This window comes from Apis florea, unplaced genomic scaffold (genome assembly GCF_048593485.1).
Source record: "Apis florea isolate Af1SG1 unplaced genomic scaffold, ASM4859348v1 contig_1789_pilon, whole genome shotgun sequence".
Taxonomy (NCBI): domain Eukaryota; kingdom Metazoa; phylum Arthropoda; class Insecta; order Hymenoptera; family Apidae; genus Apis; species Apis florea.
This window is the reverse complement of record NW_028256481.1, coordinates 3,663,678-3,682,267: the sequence shown is the minus strand read 5'-3', so window position 1 is coordinate 3,682,267 and position 18,590 is coordinate 3,663,678. Positions and strand designations below refer to the sequence as shown.

At 34.9% G+C, this 18,590-nt stretch overlaps 1 protein-coding gene across 6 annotated transcripts in view; it reads left to right on the top strand.

The window, feature by feature from the left end:
- Tet (tet methylcytosine dioxygenase-like) overlaps positions 1 to 18,590 on the top strand; it is a 178,030-nt gene that overhangs the window by 139,396 nt on the left and 20,044 nt on the right. For 5 of the 6 annotated variants that reach the window (XM_086910092.1, XM_086910102.1, XM_086910081.1 and 2 more), the window contains one exon: positions 1,390 to 1,629. In XM_086910092.1, coding sequence (XP_086766218.1) covers positions 1,390 to 1,629 — 240 coding nt within the window. Of the gene's footprint in view, positions 1 to 188; positions 566 to 1,389; positions 1,630 to 18,590 lie in introns of those variants that run through there. The other variant, XM_086910120.1, reaches the window with a different exon arrangement.

Genomic DNA, 18,590 nt, shown 5'->3' with positions numbered 1-18,590 from the left:
CCTCCACGTTTCAAAAGCGGGTGCCTGTTTATCGTGATGTGCGGTGCGACGCGTTGCGTGGGTGATCCAACGTGGGGCAGAGGTGCACAGGCAGGAGAGAAAAACACGCTTTGACGAGAGGAGGCGAGCAGGGACGGTGTCGTTCAACCTCGACCGCTACTCCACTACTCGAGGATGAAAGTTATTGGATAATTGGGCATGAGACGCCATTGCGCGCTTCTATCGCCGCGATCTTATCCTCTCTTTTCGCGAATTTTTTTGTTTTTTTTTTTTTTTTTTGGAGGAGAGGGATTCTCCAAGCTCGTCGATACTTTGCGCTGCCTCGTGATTTGAACATGACGTAACCGGGTACACACGCTTATCGTGCTTTGGAATGTACAATGGTGTTCGTGGAATGTTCTTGGTTTAGTAACGATTAGTATTTCTTTTATTTTATTGTTTGGCTGACTAATTAGGAAGAATGGTAATCGCACGAAAAGCCGGTTTACATCGTCTTCGAGCGGAGTTGTGATTCATAGCTTTCACTTCGTGTATATTTCATTATACGCGTGTAGGAGAAAATTCTGTATGCAAAAATGAATTGAAGAAGAAGAAGAGGAGGAGGAAGAATGTTTTTTTTCGTTTGAAGACTTTGTGTAAATTAGTTTGGGAACTTTGCAAATGGAAGTGGAATTGGTGAATTGATGAATCGGTAGTAAGGTTATTTCACGTGTGAAAATAAACGAAAATGGATGGAAATCTTTTCATTCTTGTAGTAACAATTATTACTAAATTAACTTTTTAATAATTCACTCGTATCCATTTGTTCGAACGCTTGAACGCAAATTTTCAAATACATTTAAATTTTATTCTTTTCTTTTCAATTTATTTTTACACAGTTTTAGAATCATTCTCTATCCAATTGTATCACCAATTAACACGGCATTAATATTCTATATGCAAAGTGTCTTACTCGATTTTAATTTTCTTAAGTTGTTAAGTTGTTATTCAGGTGAAAGTGGAACGGTATTTTTCGTAAGCGAATATAAAATAAAAATCATTCTTTTTAATACTCGACGCTATATGATATAAAAAATTATTTAAATTCAAAAAATGAATTCTCAACTTGAATCCTACAAAATTTATCCTTACGATTTATATAAATTATTTACAAAATTCAAATCGAAATATACCTCTGTAATTATTATAGAATAAAAAATAAATAAACAAAATTTATACCCCGTACGATTTTTTGCATAAACGACATCAATTGGAAAAATCAACATCGAACGTCTTCTCTAAAAGAGAAAACGATTTCTAAAAAAAATTCTTCTTTCCTTCCTCTCTCTCTCTCTCTCTCTCTCTCTCTCTCCGACCGAGGATCATTTTTTCTTCTTCTTTGCATTTCAGAGTTATCGAAAGATCGCCCGACAAGTAAGTACGCCGGATAGCGCGCCAGCAGGCTTGGGCAGCCCACAGACAGGGATAGGCGGGCTCCAACAGCATCAGCAACAAGCGCAACAGCAATCGCAACAAACGCTTCATCAGCCGGATCCCATGCAGCAATCCAAGGACAATCTGAATCCAGCGGCGAGCCAGCAAACCGGGGCACTTAGGAACGGAAATCCTCCGCCTCCTGTCGTTTCTATAGTGAGTACAGACCGAACTTCCTCCTTACGACATTTACGACATTCTCCTCCCCCCCCGACAATGATGTCTCTTTCGTATCCCGCGTCGAACGCGCGTTCCTCGAATCTTTCAGCCTACGTATTTATGACGTGGTGTTATCGCGTTAAAATGTGAACTTTACGGCGGAGAAACTTTATTTGTGGAAAAGAGCATAAAACTCGAAGAAGGAGGAAAAAAGGGGAGAGAGAGAAAAAAAAAAAAAAAAAGAAAAAGTACGGTGTTTTTCGTGAATAAATCATGATGGTACAAGTGATGAAACAAGTTGTGCATGAGCAAACGGATGGAAAGAAATGTTAATTTAACCGTACGTGAAGTATTTACGCGTTGGCATGGAGGTCATCGATAACCGGTCATGCCGGAATTAATTAAAAGTATTGAAATTAAATTGCAGTGACTCGTGAATGATTGTATTCGTTAGAATTTTTTTTTTTTTTTTAATCCTTTCGATATTATGCAACACGGGTATAAAATACTCAAAATGTATATTACGAAAGAAATTTTATTTTTTTTTTTTTTTTTTTCTGTTTTCAATGATTTTCAATGGCAAGCATATGATGAGGCATATATATTCATAATATTCTTCTAAGTGAATTTATTAAAACGTGGAATTTTCTTCGTAATTTTCTTAGGCTTAAAATATAATTTTCAGGTCTAAAGTTTGAAAGTATGTATATAAAAAATTTATTATTCAAATGTAATAAAAATAAATATTAAATGGAAATAAAATGAAAACGTGTTTCCTATTATTTTGCGATTTAAAAATGAATCATAATAACGTTATTTTACGACGTATTAATTAATCGTATTAAATTTAATATTTTAAACTTTAGATTGTAAAATTATATTTTTTACTTTTTTTAAAATTTTAAAGTTTTAAAAATTCACGAAGATCAATTTTCTCGAAACAAAATATACAAAAAATTGATGTACATACGTACTCAAAATATTAAATTAAGAAAAATTAAATTCCATTTTGTACTCTTACGAACGACTGCAAAATAATTGTGAGAATTGGAAAAAATTTTTCCTTTCATTTGATTCGTTCGATAAAAATTGAAGAACATTAATAAAAAGAAAGACTTTTTCGCGCGATCAATTTTTACCACATCACGTGATAATAAATCTTCTCTCCCGGTCTTCATATCGAAACGATTAAAAGAGATTCTAGTTCGCGTGTTGGAGAGTCGATTCTACGAGACAATCTGAAATGGAGTCGAAAATCCTCGATGAGATTACACAGCCGTCTTGGTCCCCGAGGACGGCATCCCCTCCCTACTTAGCCACTCCTCTCTCGTAATCTGGCACAGTGTATCGGCATGTAACGCGTAGCACACTTGAGGGAATAAACAGTTGTGTGGCTCCTTGGAGTATTTCGTGTATGCCAATGCTAAACGGAGGCCAAGGACCTTGACCTAGACCATCGCGGTTCATTACTTCCATTTGTCTTCACCCTCCAAGGGAACATGCTTGTTTACTGTCCTCTATGTTATCCACGAATTACCTTTCGTGTGAAAAGTTCCTCAATTCAAAACTTTAATAACTTGACAAATTTTGATCGAATAAATATCAAGATTGATTGGAATTGGAAATCCCTTGTAAGAAGAACGACTTTTGTCCAAAATTTCGGTCAAAATATCCATGAATATGAATAGATTGTAGAAAAAAATTTAAATTTATTGAAAAAATTGACGAACATACGAATTCTTTAATTTCTTTCTTTATAACATATAATTTTTTTTTTTCTTCAATCCTCTGTAAACGGAATTTCTCTGACTTGAAAAAAGAAAGAAGATTTTAATTCATCGTTATTAATACAAATATAACCAATAATTATTATAAAAACCAACGTACACGTGGCTTCCACGTGAACCGCTCGAAATTATATCTCCTCTCTTTAGAAGAGACGGAATCCTTTTTATCAGTTTACTTTATCGTCCCGTAAGAAGCAAAAGAGGGAGCCTGGAAGAATTCCATTCCAACTCATTAGAACTTCGAAAATTCTTACCTGATTAAAAAGAAACTTGCACCGGTATAAACCAGTCCCTCGGCGAGCTTCCTCGACAAGCGTCATCCTCGACTGTCGCTTTCAACGAGGCCTGGGGGGGGAGAAGAGGAAAGCCGAGCAAAGGAGTAGGTTGAAACGTCGCGAGGAATGCGGTTCGCCGCGCTCGTTTCGAGCTCTCGTGCATCTCTCCTCTCTTCGGATCCTCTTTTGCCCGGCCCGAGAGGTTACTGGGCAAACCAGTCTGCTCGATCGCGCACCCAACTCTCTCTCTCTCTCTCTCTCTCTCTCACTCTTTCTGTCTTGACACGTGCGAACACGTGTGAGGATAATCCGTGTGCGCGAAACTTACACGCGTGTCCAATCCGCGGCCTCCTCGTTGCCGTGACGATGTTGCAGCTCATCCACGACTCGTCCGGTTATCGGCTACCGTCCAAGGCCGATGCGTTCAACCCTGAATTCAATCTTCTCTCTCTCTCTCTCTTTTTCTCTTCCAGATGCGTTCCACGTACGAGCAAACCGCGAAAATTTACCGCTCCATTACTGTCCACGATCGTGAAAGATGTTCTTGAAAATGGCCGTTCACCCGGATGTTTCTCGAATATGCAACATCTTTGGGGTGGTTTAGTCGGTTTTACGAATTTATAAGGCACGGTAACTTAGAGATTTTTGCTACTTGACTGGTTTCAAGTTTTTTTGGTGAAAAAAGAAAAGACTTTTCTATATATATAAAGGAAGTGTGTAAAGAGTGTTTAAATTCACAGATGGTCGGATTTCTCTCCGTGAATCTTTCGTTACAATCTTGCCAATCTGTGAAAAGATTCTCTACTTTAGAAATCCGCGATAAATCTCATCTTATTTGTCCGTATTCGGCATCCATGCAAAAAAAAAAAAAAAAACGCGAGGTATGCGTTTTATTTAAAATTTTCTTAACATCTATCTGTACTTAACAACAACAAAACAAAATGTTCGAATTCTCAGATTTCTCTCTTAACGCATACGAAAAGGATATAAAAAAAATCTCGACAAATCTCGTATTTCTTCCCTTCTACTCGACACCCGTTTGCTTAAGTTGAAAAATCTGTAAGCAACCTGTAAGTTTCTTCATATCAAAGACACGAGTCCATGCTTTAGAAAAAAAAAAAAAATCTCAAACGATATACGTCCTCATCTTCTCCTTCCAACCTACCGGTATCTAACCTACCTAAAGAAAAACTTTTCTAAACCTTTTCACCTTTCTTCTCATCGAGTCGTCCAGAAATTCTCCAACTTTCAAATTTCTCCTGCTTTCGCCTCACGTTTTTTGAACACAAAAAACCGGGGGAAAAGAAAAGGCTGAGAAACAGGAGGAATCGGAGAAGGTATCGGCACGCTCGCACCCTGGGACGCATCGATGTGCCAGGCCTTGTTCCTCTCCGTCCGTCATTCTCCGCCTCCGCCACCTCTTGCTCCTCTCTCTTGATACTGCTCGCTTTTCCTTCCCCTCCCTCCCTTTCTCCCTGCTTTCTCTCCGTCGGGACGGAGGTTTCCTCCTCTCTCTCTCTCTCTCTCTCTCTTCTTCGTCGATCCCTCCCTCTTCTCTCTCTCTCTCTCTCTCTCTCTCCATCCGTGTCTCTGTTCCCCTCTGGTGAACTGTCTCTCTCGGTAGGTCGGTGGTTCCTGTTCCTGCGGGTATTGATTCGCGTTGGCGGGCGGTCACCGCCCCCATAGTCGCTGTCTGCCGGTAGTCTACCCTTGCCCCGACGTTATGCTGTTATTTCGGCGGCCGATCTCCTCGCAGCCCTTGTCACGAGGGAAAAAACCGCGAAAACGCGACGCCCGGCCACCGCTCGTCGCCCCGGATCGACACGTAACCTCGGTAAGAGCACCGCTCTTCTCATCGTTCTCCTCCTCGTTCGCTCCCTCCTCTTTTTCTAATGTACGATACCAGGCGTGTATAACGCTTGATCCCTGCCCGGTTTCGAGCCACCGCCACTTTGTTTTTTTTTTTTTTTTTTTGAAGATGTTTTGTTCTTTTTTTCCTTTCTCTTTTCGAAGAGGAGAAATTGAGGATGATTTGACTACTTTTTTGGATTACTTGTTATGCGATCTTGTTGCGTGATGTTGTTGTTGTTGGGTTGTCGTTTTGTGCGTATTGATAAAATATTGAAAATTGAAAATTGGAGAATGTGCATTGTATCGGGATAATAATAATATATGTATATAATTAAAAGTAATTGTAAGTATTTGTAATAATTTAAAAATTTGAAATTTCCTTTTCGATTTAGATTACAAATTTTTATCAATGAAACGTTTAAAAATGTCAAGAATTAAATTAAAGATTTTAAAAAGAAAGTATTTACCTTTATAGAGAATATTTATATGACAATTTTGAAATAAGAAAAATTTATTTTATTCGTTACTTATGTTTATTGCATATTTTCGTTAAGATATGGATGTAATTTTGCATCAATATCTAAAATTTGCAATAATTATTGTAATAGATTTTGAGTTTCATTCACAATGTTATTTTAATTTCTTATTACTTTTACTTTTCAATTTTCTTATTAATATCGATAATATTTTAATTAATATTTGAAGATATAAAATTTGCACTTGAAAATTTCAAAAGCCTTTTTTAATAGTTAAATAATAATGGCAATGCTTAATTTTTAACTGATGATTAATTATATTCGTTGTATGCAAGAAATATTTTTAAAGAAAATATTTAAAAAAAATTTGTTTAAAAAGTTTTATAATATAGGACAAAATAGAGTAATAATTTGATTGGGCTAGAAAAATATCATAAATATGATATATCAATAATAATTAAATTATTCATTTGTTTTTCCTATCCTTCACTTTTCTCTACAAAGAAAATCGTATATTGTCACAATAAAATTTTTAAATGCCTGTTTCTTTTTTCCTTATCTATCAAATGATATTTATTCACTTCTCGTGAATGCGATTAGACGATTTGATTTTACCTTTAAAGATCGCAATACACGACTTTTCTTCTTAACTAAAACTATACTTACGCGACAATAATTCTTACATCGATACCCCGATACCCAAGTATCTTTTCATTTAAGTTCAAACTTTAAACAATAATAAAATCGATGAAATAATTTTCAAATCTAATAGAGAATTATTATTATTTCCCACATTGATTTGCATTCCAAATGATGAAAATTTTAGAAAAAAAAACAAAAATATATACAAAATTTCGAACATTGACATAAATTCCCCCCGCTATAATCCTTTCCCTCACCTTCACAGTCGCGCCAGCGTCCTCAACATCTCATCCCACGCCCCGATCACAGTCCCCGTGTTCGTCTTGGATCGAAATCCCGGTCGAAATAGTTGCGGCGAGCCGATACGTCCCCAAAGATGGCGGTTCAACACAACACAACAGCAAAGCGAACGTGACGAGCGGAAACGGCGCGAGCCGCATAAAGGCGCTGTGTTCGCGGCGAACACGTGTTTCGTGCCGCGTTATAAACGATGGTCCGCGGCGTTAATCGCGCGTTTCCACCCAACGCGCGTTAAACGGGGCTATCCGAACGCGTAAACGCGGTCAACCCTGCGATACGGTAATTGGCAATATCGTCGCCGATAAAGGAATCAACGTTACGGCCGGCCGCACGGCCGGCGCACAATTATGCAGTAAACCGAAACCGCGAAACGCGGCACGCTCGTTGCACGAATTGCGCCCGACCGCGAGGCACGTGCGGTTTTCGCTCTGTCGCGTGCATCGAACCTCCGTTTCCGCCACGTTTTCTCGTCGACAGAGAGGAAAGGTTGTCAAGTTTCGGCAAGGTTTCGGTCGCAAATGTCGACAGTGGCAACACTGGCTAGACTCCTAAGTGCTGGTTCTTCATTCATTCGTATGAGGTTGTTGTTATATGTTTGTTATGATAAATTTCTCGTCTCTCTCGGAATTTGAAGGGTGTTGGTGAGCGATGTTTTAACATCTTCGTGATGATTATATTGTGTAGATAAATATTTATAATACGGGGTAATTAGTTGGTACATAGAAAATTATTCTGAAGCAGGAATGTTTACATGTTTATACTCGTGGACACCGTTTGGAGAGTGAGATTCTAAAGATTCGAAACAAGTAGGAAAGTTGTTAAGCTTGAAGCTTATTTATTTAAGTAAAAAGCAATGTAAATTCTCGTGTTAACGAACAGAATGCGGCGACAGCTTTGTCGTAACGGAGTGAAAATATTCTCCGTTTTCGTCTCACTTCGTTGTCTAAATTTTAATTGCTTGTAATTTAAGGAATAAAGTTTTAAAGGATTTTTTTTTGTGTATATCAATTTTTGTGTTTGTTCTTCAATCTTTAGAATTGTGTCTCCAAAAATATGTACACGTGTTGTGAAAATTTTCGTATAATTTATTTAATTTTTTATCGTAAAATGATAATAGGCTTTTTAAATGTATATTAATAATTTTGAATATATTATTTCTTGATCTATTGAGTTAAATTTTAAAAGATTTATGCACGTATCAAAGTAATATAATATAATATATAAAATAATAAAATATAGTAATTTAAAAAAAAATTGTTATGGGATTAATAATAATACATTTAATGCATATTAAAGAATTAAATTTTGAGTTTTATCTTTAAGCTTCGCGACAATAGAAAGTTACTTAAAAAAGATGAAGAAAAGATTAAAAACCTTTAAGTGTATATAAAATATTTTTCGAATAGGCCAAAGTTAAGTTAGATACTCTTTACGTCTCACTGAACATATTTTCCGATTGATAAAAAAAAATTATTCTCAATTATAAACAAGTTAAGTTTTTGTTTATAATAAAAAAATTTATAGTATATAAATTTCTTAAATTATTTTGTTAATTTTATCAAAAGTATGATATTTTATCGATATAATTTTTTTCCTCATTTCGGTCTCCGAATGGCAATTTATGACATTCCGAGTTTTATAGTAAACGGCAACCTTGGTCATAATTCTTAAACGATAATAAGGATAGAATAAAATTTCAGAAGATAAAATTATATGATTCATTATGTGGTCAATATGTTTATCCAGAAATGGAAAAATATATTAATACTTGATTTACTAAAAATTAATTGATTAGTTTAAAAAATATATTTATTATTAAATTTTTACATAAGGGATAAAATATCAGTTTTTTGATCAATTTGAATAATGTTTACTCAATTAATTTTTTTTATAAAGAATAAAAGTATGCTTTAATTGATGTATGAAAAAAAATATGCTATATATAATATTTAGAAATACAGCTAAAAAATGTGTAAAATCATTTTCAAGCACATGCACCATATAACGTAGATATTATTATATTTATCATTTAACATATTTTGCCCCATGAAATTTTATCCTATCTTATTATCGTTTTAAAATTACAACTAAGCTAACTTGCGTGAAATGAAATTTATTATTACATAGAAATAATGGAATTTCAGAAATGTGAGGTTCTGAGAAATGATAGAATTATTGATTTTTTATAAGATATTAATTCTCTGCACTCGGCATTAACATCAACATTGAATAAATATAAAATTTATTTTTTTTTTTAAAAAACGTTGAAACAATGAAGAAGAAAACTTCTTTTTCGAAATTTGAAAATATTCACTGTCTACAAATGTCTATTATGAAAAGATATGCAATAGAAAAATAATCAACAAGAATATATAGCGAAGCTTCACTAACAATTGTCGATCAAAGAATTTTCGAATTTACAATAAAGAAAAAATTTTACCTAATATCAAACTTAATCGGACGGTGAACACCCCATTTTCAATTATATTCGTATATTTTAAATTCGACGATAAATCTGGGGAAACAATGAAAGCATACAAATTATTTTTATTTGTGTATTAAAAAAAAAAAAAACCCAAGAGAATGGTTTCGCTCAAAAGAATTATTTTAAAAAACACTATTTCATAAAACACTATTTCATAAAACGCTATAAAAAGTAAATAAACTATTAAAATCTTATTTTTCGTACGCATATTAAACACGCATTCAGCCTTTAATTATAATTTATTCTACCGGGCAAAACAACAAAACGTTAAAACGTCTTTTCAACCATAAAGAATTAATCCTGTTACATCCTTCAAGCCTTCCTTCACTCCAAGTATCCTCTTTTATTATTGTAAATTTAAATACGATATAAATACGAAAGAATCATCGCGGATACGTGTATTTAATTTCCTGCCTCATTGTCACTTTTATACCGCGATTCTCTCGCGAGGACGTTTAAAATCTTTTAAAACCTCCCCTAAAAAGAACAAGAGAGAAAAAAAAAAAGAAAAAAGAAACCAACCAAAGATATCAGAAAAATTCAACAACCATCACAAAGAAGATTAATAAGAATATTCGCATAGTGCGAATAAATTCAAACGCGAATGAAAACCAAATAAAAATTATCATTATATATTTATATACACATAATATAAAACTTTTTTTCCAACAAAATAAAAATCCAGTTCCCCGAGCTGCGTTCATATATCGCGCAAAGGAAAATCGACACGAATTCCTCATCGACGCGCATCCATCTCGACGCCATCCTTCCCCCGCTTTTCACCACACAGCGACCATCCGCGAAAGGAGAAGAAGAAGCGAGCATGAATTCCCCTTCTCCCCCCCCCCCTTTCCTGGGGGAAAAAGCACGAGAGGTGTAAGCCCGCGGCTTTGTTCCACAATTTTTTCTCGTTTTCCTTTTACTTTCTCTCCCTCTCCCTTTCTCTCTCTCTCTCTCTTCTCCCCGCGGGGATCGCTCGAGGCGCATTGTTTTCGCCGAAAGCGAGCCAGTCGTGAATAAAACCGTCGGCCAAGATGTAGATAGTAGTGCGAAATACCCGTTTCTGTTGCGCTCCCTTGTTCGCCGATTCTTTTCTCGATTTAAGCGCGCCAGAGCGAGCGCGTATAAATCCCGTGTGGTCCTTTCTCGAAGCAAAAGGGGAAGAAGAAGAAGAAGAAGAGGAAGAAGAAGAAGACGAAAATTTCGTCGAAAAAGCTAGCTAATCGGCGAAGCGTCGAAAAATTTTATGGGCCCGATACGGGCATCTGTCGACGAGAGTGTCTATGCCTCTCGAGAGGGGAACGTTTTAACGAGCGAGCGTGTATAAATCGTTGGTCGAGAAAGGTGGGGGGAGGAGGAGGGGGAGATACGGAGCGTTTGAAAAGGAATCGACAAACTCGATAGTTTCGATGTCTCCTGGTTCGATCGAGTGTGGAGAGCGCGTTACCTGAAAGTGGAAACTGAAATATTTTTCGAAAGAGTCGATTGTGTGGTAAGATCGTGGCTTTTGCCTGTCTCGTTTCGTTTCGTTTCGTTTTCTCGTATAAATGATTACGTTGTTGTTTAGTAAATCATAGTTTTATCGTTTCGTTCCTTTTTTTGAAGATTCGATTCTAGATCGAAATAAATATAAAAGTTGTTATAAAAAAACTCGATTGAGGCTTTATTTCTTAAATTGTAATTTAATAATAAGTCTTAATTATGATATTTTCGTATAGGTTTTGAATCCTCGAAAGGTTTTTTTATTATCGCGTGTATGTGTAATATACATGATTACAGAAATCTTGAAATCTGTCGAAAAAGATTTAGACAAATTGTTTAAATTGCGTTAATCGATTTGAAAGATATATATAATTTGATGTAGCTCTTTCTTTTATAAGTAGAGAAAATATGCAGAGAACATACGAAGATCGAATTTATTTTTTTAAATGGAATATATTTTTTAGATACATCAGATTTACTTATTTTCTATAAAAAAAAAAAAAAAGGTTAACACTGAGGAATATTTATATCGAGAACTGCTTTTGAGAAGATATTTTAAATTAAATCATTTTAAAACTTATTATATGAAAAATAAGAAACACGTGGAGCGATACTTGTCTATTCATATATTCCTTATTTTGAAATTTAAATTAAAACATCTTTCGAATTAAATAAATAATTTAAACACGATATAATAATTTAAAACTTTTTTAGAAGTAGAAAATAACAAATTGCATCGATTAATTAAAAAAATAAAAAAATTCAATTCCATATTAAAAACAAATTAATAAATCCATATATAATTGCTTGATTAACTTTTATATATTTTCTTTCACGTGTATTATATCTTAAAAAATGACTTAGTAGTAACGACCTTTTTCGATATAACTTCTAATAAATTTCGAAACAATAATACGCTAAATATAATGAAAATACACAAAATAAGAAATACGTCATATAATAAAAGTGTCCTCGATTTAAAAATATCGATGAGAGAAATAGACACTGATATAAAATTGGAAGAAAATTGCTAAACTAAGAAATGAAGGGATCTAGGTGGTCGCGTAAAAGAAACGCAGATTAATTTTATCTCCTTATCGATATATTCTGACAAAAACATTTTAAGAATTTAAAAAAGAAAAACTTCAAAAATTTCAACAAAAAATAAATTATAAATCATAATTATCGCACAATCATTACGAATTGCAATGCATCGGCATTCCAATCATAAATTCAATAGCTTTCGAACAAATGGTTTCGAAGGAACGACGATTCATAAAAAATTTACCTCACCCCTTTCTGTTACCGCATGTCTCCGTCGGAAAAACGATGGACGTATCGCAGACATGCTCTCCCCGTAATCGTGGCCCGACATATAAATAGCGCGATAAAAGCTGTTTTACTGCGCGAACGATTCCGTTTTTATCGGTTTTCACGGCGTGTGCCGCTCGCGATCAGCGGCCGCCAGGCGAACGATGGAGGGGAAAGGGGGGAAAACAAGGAGGAGGAAACGAAAAAAAGAGACCGCGCTATGGAGATAGATAGAGAGAGAGAGAAAAAAAAAGAAAAAGAACCGTTTCGCGCCACTATTTACCGTGTCGCTAAAGAAAAAGGACGAGGGTGTTAGTGTCTTGAGAGTTGGTCGCAAATAATGTCTCTGTAGTTACTTTAATACGTCTATATTTCATCGTTAAAGCGTGATGCGCGTGCAGGTTGTTGTTCGAAGTACGAAATAAGAGAAAGAAGTTGAAGGAGCGCGATGCGCCGAAGAAAATAATGAGACTAGTAAAAATACATGCATTGCTCTAACAAGTTAAAATATGCTATTTTTTTCATTTCTCATCATTCGAATAAAGTGGTTAACTCTTAATATGTGTAATATATATTACATAGTTTTATTCTTTTTTTTTTTTTAAATAAATCCAACAATACTTGTGATTGGAATTGTACAACTTGTTTCGTACAAATTCTTTTAACTGTTCGTTACTCGTATTTCTTTTCGACTAATCGAACATTCTCGGTAAATTGTGTCGAGAATGTCGCGATTTTGATCATTAGTAAACAGACTCTAACAATCAATAGATTTTCATTCGATTTGATCAAATTGCTTTTTGTGAATGCTCTTATTGGATTATGTATGAGCGATATCGACCAATGCCTAACTCGACGTGGTCTAATCGTAGCCACTAATGTGAATCAAGTATATACAGTTTTGTGCAACGTCTCCATCTCTATCTTAGTTTGATTTTCTCAATATTATTAACAAAGAATGTATATTCTAATTTAATTTTATTAAATTTATTTTTTCAAGAACGAATATTAGAGATAAAGATGAATTTTGTTTTTTTAAAAAATAGAATTGTATATTTTTTAACTGATATAACTTCTCATTAAAAATTCTTATTAAAAAAAAATATTGACTGTATCTTATTGACTGTATCTAGAAATTATTAATTTAGCAAATATTTTTAATTTGAATTTTGTAGAATTTATTGAAAGACAAGAGAGGCACGAACAGGGGAATATTATAAATTTGAAATATCTTCCAATAATTTTTAGATATACATTAATATTTTTGCATCAATTGATGTATAAAAAAATACGTAATTCAAAAAGAACAAAGTTGATGCGTTTGATGACGTGTCCATAATATACTTGCTTCGTTCAATCCCCGTACAACTAATAATATAAAAAAGAAATCAAGATACGTTCGAAAAAGAACACTCTCTAATAATAATAAAGAACGACAGGTAATCGAAAATTAAATTATCTTTCTTCTAGAAGAGAGAATTTAGAAAAAAAAAAAAAAAAGAAGAAGAAGAAAAAATCGGAGAAAGAGATTGGAAAAAAGGACATTCGCGTTCACAAATGAATTTTCATCGCGATAATCCGCGCGTGCACGCATCGAAACGCTTAATGAAATAAGCGTATCGATGCGGGACTGATTGCTGTGGCTAATTCGTCGATAAATTTGCAGCCCCTCTTGTTTGAGTCGGACGAAGGGGGAGTCGGTGGGGGAGAGGGTGAGGTCGGGGGACGGAAAGAGAACCGCGGCTGGGGTGAGGGGGTGGATCAGAGGAAAACGGTTGGACAGAGAACGGCGAAATTAATTTCTGGCTCGATTTTCAAAGCGGTTTAAATTCTCTCTCCGGCCACCACCGCGCGTTTCGACCGCCCTGCTACGCGTAATCGAATATCGGTCGATCCTCTCCCCCCTCGCTTTCGTTCGTGAGTGAACAGGTGTGTACACGAGGTAATTGCTCGTTGCGTGTGATAGGCATGAGCTCGCTACCTGGGAGGGGAAGATGAAGAATTATTTTTTTTTTTTTAAGCCATTTCTGTTACAAGATGGATGGGGCGTAAGATGGAAGTGTTTAACCGATCGGATTGGATTGATTTTTTAGAATTTTAGAGGGATGGAATTGTGGAATTTTGTTCCAGATATTTTGTGCTCGTTCGTTGTGAAGAAGGATAATAATATAAGGGAAAGCGTGGCTGAAGTGATTTTAAAAATAAAATCGCGAAAAAAGAAATAAAATTTCTTTCGTTTGGGCTGGCCAAAATTTGATCGATCAATAGTAAAAAGTGTAAATAAAATTTGGAGATTATTTCGATTACTTCTCTTCCAATCTTCGATCTTTTTGGAAACAAAAAAACGTTACTCCATGTTTGAATCTTTGAATAACTTTATGTCAAATAATTCACTCGAATTCAATTATCTGAAATTAACAAAATTCTTTCAAATAATTAACAAGTAACATTCGAGATCGAAAAAATTCTGATTCACAATCACCTCCTGCTTGATTATATCACCACTTGCCAGATGCGTATACCGTAATCTACATTCCGAAAGATTGAAAGGTTTCGTTTTGTTGATTCGTTGAAGTGGTTAGTAGCCGGATTGGTAGAGGAGGATGCGTGTAAAACACGATCCTCCTCGAGGCTCTGACGTGAATAAAGGAGGCGTTGTTGCTGGTCGCGCGCGCGCCTCTCTAAAGTGGAAGCTATAATGGGGGTTTAAATTATGTGGTGTCTTAGAGGTGCGCCGAACGAGCTTGTTGTACACGTGTCGTATTGTTGAAGTGAACAGCTTTATCGCTTCGAGGACAACCGCCTCTTACGCCGAGATTGCATCAAGCTTTAGCGAATCTTCTCTTCTTTCAAATTTAACTGCAAACAGTGTAACAAGATAATAAATATGAATTTCGTTTGTCTTTTCGAAGCAACTCTCGAATAAAATAAAATAAAAAAGAAGAAGAAGAAGAATTAACCTAGTTAAAAAAAATTCTATAGAGACTTTTAATTTTACAATTACAATTTTGAAATTAGATATTACAATATCAGCGATTAGCTCTATATATATATTCCAATATGCGTAAATCTACATACAATCAATTCGAAAAAGAGATAATCGAAAATAAAAAATTCGCGAAAAATTCTTTCTCTAAGAGAATCGACTCGACTATCGCGCTCCCCCTCCCCCATTCTCTCACCCCGTACGGAGTGAAACACCTCCTCCATCGCGGGAGAAGAGTTCCGTGAATCATCGGTGGGAGAAGTCGAGAGAAACCAGTCACCGGCCACGATGTGGAGAGGCGAACGACGGGGGGAGGGGAGGGAAGGGAGAAAGAAAGAAAGGAAAAAAAAAAGGAAGAAGAAGGAAAAAAAAAAAGAAAGGAAGAAAGGAGAGCCGGAACGGGTAAGAGGTTGAGGTCAATGAACAGCTCGCTGGCCAAGTTCCTTTGCTTGAGGAGAGTTGTTGAGGAGAGGGTAGAGAAGGAGGGGGCAGGTTGGAGAGAAGGACGGACAAAGGGGGAAGGGAAGCGTGGCTCCTGAGGGTTATGTTTGGGTGCTGTCGCGGCACATCCCGTTTTATCACGCCTCGGGTTCACGTTGCCCTAGGTCACGATGTCAAGAGAACGGAAGGATTTTCCCCCTGAGAGCTCGTCGGCTCCGTGCCTCCTCGGTCGGGAGACTCGTGCTGAGAGCATTAGAGGAGGAGGAGGAGGGGCGGGAGGAGGAGAGAGACGGGGATAGGACGGGCGAGAGTGGTAGAAGAGGAAAGGAGGAAAACACGAAGGAGAAGGCCGGGGTAGGCGGCTGTGAGGGATCGCTGACTCGGTTGGCGAGACGCCCGGCTCTTCGATGCTATCAACCTCGACCACAAACACCGATTCACGGCCACTTTGGGGGTTCCCCGCAGTTTCTCGGCCCGCCAACACCTTTCACGGGTGGACCTCTCCGCGCGACCCAATTTTTTAAAGAGCACGGATTCCTCTTAGTCCAAGATACATCGCATGGATAATTATTTGCGTCGCTTCACCTTTCGCTCTTTTACTATTTTACGTCTTCTTTTCGAAAGGATCAAGCCGCGTTCGAACGAGATACAAGAAGGAAATTTAAAGGACGATTGATAAAATGAAAAAAATTGAGGATGAAAATTGATATGGGGGAAAAATGTTGTATTAAAGATGTATTTTGAAGAGAGATATATATGTATATATATTTTTCGGGTTATAAATTTCATTTTATCCTAGATGGATAAACGAGATAGATAACGCGATAAAGATAATGATTTGTCGCTCGATCGTTTTATTATTCGTGTATGTAGAATTTTATATATATTGTAAAATGAATTAATATATGAAGTTATATTTAAAAAAAAAGATAGTTGAAGTTGAACATGCTACTTATTTTAAGTTTATATAGGGATATAAGAATTTTAAACAGAATAATACGTTACGATTTCGTGTAAAGGGCAAAATTAAAATATTCAATTGAAATATAAAATTTTTGCAAATTATAATGGTTAAAAATTAAATAAAATTTATAATTCCTTGGGCAATAGTAAATTTGAAACGATTCTCTTATTTAATTAAAAAATGCATTTTAAAATGTAAAAGGGATAAAGTAAAAAATTTAAAAATTTTTGATATATTTAATTTAATTATTTATATCTTTTTTGAAAATGGAATAAGTAAACGAGAAAATATTTTTTTTTAAAGGAATTAAAAATTATTGCATCGATTAATGTTATTAATTATTTTAACATTAGTTTTTTCAAAAAATGTATTTTATTATCACATTATTTAAAGATTTATTGAGTAATAAAAATTTCCTTAATGTAAAATACGAATGAAACGAGACGTCGAAACATCTTATTTTACCGTCGTCTAATTTTATCGAATCCAAAACAAATTCTTTTTCAAAAACTTGAAAAATATATCTCTGTATACCAAATTTTGTTTTAATTTCGGAACATCATCTTTTACATTTTCTATATTCTATTTTCTCTCTGTGTTCAAAATATATTAAGAATTGAAAAAGATTTATATAGATATTATCTTTTCAAGATTATGCTTCTTTTTGTCTTCATATAGCAAAAAAAAAAAAAAAAAAAGAAAAGAAATATTGCGACTAATATGTACGAATCATTCTGATAAAAATGCAAAATATCTTTTTCATTCTTCCGGAGACCAACCATCTGGTTCGATTTAATTTCAGTGTCAAGAAAAGCTCGATTCCATGGTCGAATATCCCGAGGATATTTCACTTCCTTGGTTACCGACAATAGGATTATCGTCGTAACTCAGTTAATTGAACTGTGCCGCTTAACAAGGGTAATAACCCGCAAAACGATTCGTAACGGGCGTGCAGTGGCGGATAAACATGAAATGCACACGAGGCGACACCGTGGCACGCGATGCCATTTTTATTTCAATCGTTCAACTGACTGGAACAAATTCTCTTAACGTGAATATTTCCAACAGTTTAACGCGCGATAAAAATATTTCTTGAACCATATTCACACGTACGAAATATTAATACAGGATGAGTCTCTAAATTATTCGTTTTAACAGAGAAAAGCATGAAAAATATCCGTGTTTTTTTTTTTTTTTTAATAAGTTTTGCAGAATTCAAGTTAAAATATTTTGTAAAATAACTTACGTTTTCTGCTATAAGTGGTTTAGTAGTTTCTTATAGTAATTGATTGATTAATTTGTTAAAAAAATAAATGATTCTTCTTATTAAAAACAATATACATATATAATAATTTTTTTCATAATTTACGAATCATTTGAAATCGTCGCATTACGAGATTCTGTATATTCGTGGAATATTTTTGGAGAATCAATTTTAAAATTAATTTTAAAAGTTATATAAAAATATTGATTGATACTTACAATTTAATTTTGCACTTGATGCACAACAAGACGAATATGGAAATTTTCATTTTAAAATTGATGATAATTTCGTGAAAGTACGATACATTTGGTAAAAAAAAAGTCCTCCAATTTTTAATGAAAAACGCATTATCTTAAAATATGAAAGTGTATACAGAATATCGTTCATACCACCATCAGCTAATCATTTCTGACAATATCACTGACAATATCTTTTAACTTGTATTTACTTTCAATGTTCATCGATTTCAATTTTTAAATAGCCTAAGAGAAAAAAAAAATCACAAGAGATAAAATTAAACTCGAATGACCATCATTCTGATGACGTAATCTTCGAAACCGAACAAAAAACTAAATGATATTCCGTTTACTTTCACGTCCTAAAAAATATTTGAAAAACTTTTACGCCGTGTATTTTTGATTAATCCTCAACAATCCGAGGAGATTCACGCATGTACGTACCGTACGTATATATG